The sequence below is a fragment of the Otolemur garnettii genome, unplaced genomic scaffold (assembly GCF_000181295.1).
Source record: "Otolemur garnettii isolate 467f Iridium unplaced genomic scaffold, OtoGar3 scaffold00080, whole genome shotgun sequence".
Classification (NCBI taxonomy): domain Eukaryota; kingdom Metazoa; phylum Chordata; class Mammalia; order Primates; family Galagidae; genus Otolemur; species Otolemur garnettii.
This window is the reverse complement of record NW_003852475.1, coordinates 7710577-7717198: the sequence shown is the minus strand read 5'-3', so window position 1 is coordinate 7717198 and position 6622 is coordinate 7710577. Positions and strand designations below refer to the sequence as shown.

Here is a 6622-nt window from a genome sequence, read left to right as displayed (position 1 = left end):
CAATAGTGAATCAGGACAAGACATAGATTTGCTAACGTGTTTAATCACCAAAGGACTTAAGATGTCTGGGCTTTTATTCTGCAAACTTTCTAAGACTGTGTCCATTAAATGGCAACAATATAAAGGAAGACATCTTCGTAGAACAAGAGAAATGACAGGTACTTGATGATCGGATCATTTTTAAATATTATTCATGGCATATAGCCTAATTCATGTTTTAGCTGTTTCAGTGGCTTGGGCATTCATTGGACTTCCATTACTCCATTACTTCACTAACTAATGGATCATTTGGATTGGGAACATTTAACAAAGTCTGGATCAATAGCAGAATTATGTGGATCTGCAGTGCAGGAGACCATTTATCTTTCAAAATACCTAAACATATTATTCCCAATTTGTCTATATTAGGATGATAAATTTTGGTCATGAAACATACTTTAGGAGCTGTCATTGAGTATTCTTGTGGAAGGAATAGTTTGAGTTTAAAAGTCCCCTCCTCAAAGGGGGAATCCTGAGAGCTAGCCAAGACCACATGAAAATAATAGGCATTTCTCCCATCTGGTTCTGCTTTGATGCCAAGGACTGGTTCCATCACCAAATGCTGGGTTTCCCTGATGATCCTGTGGTGTACCCCAGCCATCTTGTCAGATCCAAAGTTTGGCCAGTCTTGTCTCCAGCTCTGCTCATCTCACACATGAGTGGAAATCCAGGGCTTTACTTCCTGGGGGACATTGCTGCACCTACCGCCCCTAGGGTTATCTTTAAGTCCCTTGTATCTTTGTTTATTTCTTATTTAGAGGCTCTTTCCAGCTTTGTAAGAGTGTTAAGGTCCCCTACTATACTAGTGTTATAGGATATCATATTGCTCAGACCAATTAAGGTCTTTTTCATAAATTTGTGAGCATTTAAGTTGGGCCCATAAATATTTAGAATTGAAATGTCCTGTTGTTGTATTGTTTCCTTGAGCAGAATGAAATGATCATTTTTGTCTTAACATTAGTTGTTTAAGTCCACCTGTATCTGAAAATAGCATTGTGACATCTCCTTTCCTCTGGTTTCCATTTACCTGAAATACTGTTTTCCAGCCCTTTACCTTAAGTATAGATTTGTCCTTCTAAGTTAGGTGTATTTCGTGGAGACAGCCTATGGATGGCTTGTGCTTTTTTATCCAATTGGTTAGCCTGTGCTTTTTCAGTGAGGAAACCGAGCTATTAACATTTATTGAGAGAATTGATAAGTGTGGTGGAGTTCTATTCATATGATTTTGTGAAAGTCTGTGGCTTAGTTTTATCCTTTGGGCCATTGTGGAAGCTAGGTTTTTTCCTTTAGTTTCTGACTATTTAGTTCCTGTAGAGCTGGTCCACTTGTAAATTTCCACAATGTTTGCATATCAGTAAAATATTTCATTTCTCCATTGATTTTGAAGTTTAGTTTAGCAGAAAACAGAATTCTGGGATGAAAATTGTTTTGTTTAACACTGTTATAGGTAGATCATTATCCCCTCAGACCTGAAAAGTGTTAATGGAGAAGTTCACTGTCACCCTGAGATTCTTTATTCTCCATGTTTTAATCTGCGATTGATACTTTCTAATGCATCTTTAGATTTCCTGATTAACTCCTTGAATTCATTAAATTGTGCCATATTTTTCTTCTTGTTAAATTCCTTCCTCTATTATTTTCCTTCTCACTACATCCTTTGCTTTAAGTTACCTTGACTCAGAGCTTAGCTGTTAAAGTGACCTTTTGGTACAAGGCAAAAAGGAAGAGAAGGATAAATAATGAGAAGGAAGAAAGAAGAGAAAAAGCAATAAAGAAAACACTGTGGTAAAAGAAAAAAAAAGACATTGACAGGAGAAATGATGGTGATCAACAGGGTGTTATGGTCAAACTTGCAGCTGTAGGACTTTATGGGGCTGGCTCCCTCAAAATCAGGAGCTTTTACCTGCCTTGGCCAAAGCAAGACCTCACCTCCAACAAATATGTAAACAAAACAAAACAAACAAGCTAACAAAAAAATCTTAAAAATTCATCACTATGTCACAGTGGTGACCTGCCAATACTCTTTCCAAAGGCCAAAGCTAGAAAGACACCCTCAATCATAAACTCATGACCTTCTTGAGCTAGACCAACATTGTGACCCCCCCAGCTAGACCAATGCTGTGATGCCACCAGCACTCAGAGAAAAGAAATAAATAAATAAAAATTGATCTATGTGAACCAGCTTGATGAAAGTATTTCAAATTATATATGAAAACACTACACTGTACCCCATGCTTGCATTAATGTATACAGCTATCATTTAATAAAAAAATAAATAAAAATTGATAAAGAAAAATAAAGATACCATCATATAATATCAAGAAAAAAAGGACATCTTTTTCTTGAGAGAAATTTATCATCTGTTGTATGAAAAATTTACACAGGAAAGATAAGAAAAGAAGAAAAATCTGTACCAAAGAGAGAAACAAAAAAGAGACAAAAAAGGGGTCTGAAAAAATATAGCAAAACATGGAAGAGCCCTTGGTATTGACAATAGTAAAAAGTAAAAAATAAAAATACAACAACTCATTAGGAAAAAACAAAGAAATATACATGTGTTTGTATACCTACATGCAGTATAAATATATAACCATATTTATATTCCAACATATTGCCTGGACACCAGGTGGCACTACGTTGTTAGGAGATAGAGAACATATGCTACTTTGTTGTGAAAAATTAGGGCTGGAACCTACTCTTTAGTTGCAGAAGAGGCAATCAGGTACTGTCTTCTCAACTTAGTTGTTATCATTCAGTGCCTGGTTGTTTCCTCAGCTTTCAGTCACCTCAGGATTGGAGTCCTAAAGCTCTTGCCAGATTCCTTAGGAGACATGTCATACAGGGCCCCTTGATATCTCCTAGAGCTACTCAGCTCTCCCCAAGGTTGGATGCCCAAGCTCAGCAGGTACACTAGAATCAGCTGTGCACTAGGACCTGGTGGACTGTCTCACTCACACCACATTTCCACAAAGGTGGCACCCTGCTAGCAGTCAAGCCAATGGGACACGCTCTCCACCCCATATTCAATCCTGGCTGCTGGACAGTATTCAAGTCCAACTGCTCATTTAAGTCCTCCAAGGTCACTCCAGTGAACAGATTAGCCCCAAATCAAAAACTACAGGACATCCCTTTCTTGTCTCCAGTCCTCCCTGGTCAGGCTGGTCCTAACCTAGTCCTCACCTGCTTCCAAGCACTCACTTTCTGTGCTGGTTTTCCTCAGCTCCACACCCCACTGGCTCCTGTAGACCACCACTGCTTCACTGTGACCCAGAGTGATGTCCCTGGGTAGATTCCCCCATCCAGAGTTTGTTGGAGTTTTCTTTCTCTTGCCTATCCCCAAGTGGCTAGTAACGAGATGTTTCTAGTCTGAAGTCTTGCTCCTCCCCTTATGTTTGAGGTGACAGCAGAACATACAGGTAAATATGAACTCCTGTTCCTTAATTAGCTATAAAAACCACCAAGGTCTCAAAGATGCCATCATTAGGTTCTATAACTATTGCTAATTTTTAGGTCAGCCAGTATTCAGTCATGAACTTGTTAAGAATGAATTGACTGACAGACTGTCACATAACTACAAGGCCCAAAGTAGTGGTTAATATCAACAGAAGAGGAGAAAAATTTTAAGTGAAAAGTTATTTTTTTAATGAAGGTTAAAATGTTCATTTGTTATACTGAGTTTTTCTGCTTTGAATAGATCTAGCAAGATAATTAATGTGTGTTCAGATTTCACAGTGTTGCTGGAGTTGCATTTTACATGGAAGTGAAAACTTGCAAAATATGTTTTACCATCAGGAAAGAAGGTTTGATTGAAAGCAAACAATGAACAATAGAAGGGTAATAAGAAACACATTTTTTAATTTGATAATTATTAAAGTATAATCTGCTGTTTATAATATTTTCTATTTATCAGAGTTTTGTGTAATTTATAGTCATTCTTAGTAATTTCTTTCCCTTTGTTTAGTATATTCTAAGACTCCATGTAAATGTAAGAAAGCTATGTCAGTCACAGTATAATGTCAGATACTAAGACTTGGAATAATTTTATTGGACATGATTGTAGTACTTGGGACTATAACTAAATTATACCACGCTTTAACTCTACTGTCTGCATTTTATCAGTATTATAAAAAAGAGAGTTTTAATACCTTATAATGTAACATAATTTCTTACCCTGTGTATGCTAGAGATGTTGCTGAGAGGTTCTCTTCCTGGACAGTTTCTAGAAGACATGAATAAGCATGACAGACAAGGTAAATACTGAAGCACTTACTCAAGGAAAATGAGATGTTTCCCAGAAATGTAAATTCAAGATCTTAAAAACACTGGGGTAGATGAAGTAAATTTTATCTTTGACATTTTTGTTATTTATGTTAGTGTTTTTAAATTCATGGTTTTTGTGCTTCCAAGCTTAAATACCTTGAGATTAGCTTTTCCCAACTCCTGCCAACCATTCCTTACTGAAGTACATATTTCTGAGTTGCACTGTTCTTTGTGGTCAATAAATTAAGAGTGAGTAAGAATGAAGAGAGGAAAGCAGAATGTGAGATTGAAATAAGTGTTAATTTTTTTTAAATTTAAGATTAGTGTCCCTGTCAGATTATTACAAATCAAGTAATTATCACTTATTAATGTCAATTTGCAAAATGTTCTACCTTTTTATGACATAATATAAAGTTGAAACTAAGCTAATTAACTGTTTTAGCAGAGGCCTCAAATTCCTACAACTGGTGCTGGACCATTCATATTGTCTTAGCTCATTTGGGATGGTATAAACAACTACTGTACACTGAGTGGTTAAAAACATTGGAAATTTATTTCTCACAGTTCTGGAGGCAAAGAAATCCGAGATAAAGACACTGGTACATTTGGCGTCTAACGAATGTTTCTTTTCTAGCTCATAGTTAACTTCTTGCTCTGCTTTTACGTATAAATTTTTTATAAACACTAATTCTATTCATTAGGACTTTATCTAGTGATCTAATCAACTCCCCAAATCTCTACTTTCTTTTTTTTTTTTTTTTTTTGAGATGGAGCCTCAAGCTATCCCCTAGGTATAGTGCCATGGCATCACACTCACAGCAACCTCCAACTCCTGGGCTCAAGTGAGTCTCCTGCCTCAGCCTCCCAAGTAGCTGGGACCACAGGCGCCCGCCACAACGCCTGGCCATTTTTTGGTTGCAGCCATCATTGTTGTTTGGCAAGCCTGGGCTGGGGATTCGAACCCGCCACCTTAGGTGTATGTGGCTGGCACCTTAGCCGCTTGAGCCACAGGCGCCGAGCCCAAATCTCTACTTTCAAATGCCATCATTTTGGGAGGAGTGGAATTGCTATTATACATGTCGATTTGAGGAGACATAAACAATCAGACTATGGCTTATGTGGAGCATATTAAAAAGACTGGTTCAAATACTTTTAACATATCACCTGCCACCAGACTGTGTAAGAGAAGACTAAGGGACTAGTGAGATAAAACAGCAAGGATTTCTTAGGAGAGAAATTAATGAGTCTTGGGCAACTCCATACCACATTTGGGATGAAGGACTGCATCAGTCGTTCTGGGGTTTGAATGATGCAGAAACCAATGCTTGACTCTGACCTAGGAACTCTCTTTAGCAAAAGTTTGGATAGAATTGCTGTGATGATAGAGCAATGAGAAAAGAGCACAATCCAATTTTTTTGCTTTTCTTTAAACTTCAGAATTTTAAGAGGTACAAATGTTTATGCTATATAGATATCTTGTATAATGCTTAAGTCAGGGTTTCTGATGTGTCATTACAAGAATAGTGTCCAATGTACCCAGTAGGTACATTTTTATTTCACACATCCCCTCCCACTCTCCTGAGTTTTGGTTTCTAATGCCCTTCATATCTCTTTGAACCCGTGTGTGACCACTGTCTAGCTCACCACTTACTAGTCTGAATATATGGCATTTGGTTTTCCATTCCTAAATTACTTCACCCAGAATAATTGTCTCTAGTTCCATAAAAGTTGATGCAAATGACACTATTTTATTCTTTTTTATGAATGAGTAGTACTCCACATGTGTATACACATACACACACACGCATGCGTGCCACATTTTCTTTATCCACATGTGAATTTATGGGCATGTAAGTTGGTTCCACATCTTTACAATTGTGAATTGTGTTGTGACAAACATTTGAGTATGGGTGTCTTTTTGATAAAGTGACTTCATTTCCTGTGTAGATACCCAGCAGTGGGATTGCTGGAGAGAATGGTAGGTGTACATTTATTTCTTGGAGGAATCACCATACTATTTTCCATTGAGGTTATACTAATTTTTAGTCCCATTAACAATGTATAAGTTTTATCTCTGTATCTATGCCAACATCTATTAACTTTTGACTTTTTAGTAATGGCAATCTGGTGGGGTAAGGTGGTATCTTATTATAGTTTTAATTTGTATTTCCCTGATGATTAGTAATATTGAGCATTTTTTTCATATATTTGTGGGCTAGTTCTCTATCTTCTTTTGAAAAAATTCTGTTCATGTCTTATGTCCACATTGATGAGGTTTTTCTTTTTTTTTTTCTTGCTAATTTGTTTGGGTTTTTTGTAAATT

The 6622-nt window shown here is 36.9% G+C and overlaps 1 protein-coding gene across 1 annotated transcript; it reads right to left on the bottom strand.

Moving 5' to 3' along the window:
* Nucleotides 1-256: 256 nt before the first annotated feature.
* On the bottom strand, nucleotides 257-640 carry LOC111726789 (ubiquitin-conjugating enzyme E2 N-like). The gene has a single exon (XM_023515857.1). The coding sequence runs from the start codon at nucleotides 638-640 to the stop codon at nucleotides 257-259; it is 384 nt and encodes a 127-aa protein (XP_023371625.1).
* Between the last annotated feature and the right edge of the window lie 5982 nt (nucleotides 641-6622).

Bases quoted from the DNA above. Each gene is read 5' to 3' on its own strand.
- LOC111726789 (XM_023515857.1), bottom strand. From the start codon at position 640: ATGGCTGGGGTACACCACAGGATCATCAGGGAAACCCAGCATTTGGTG.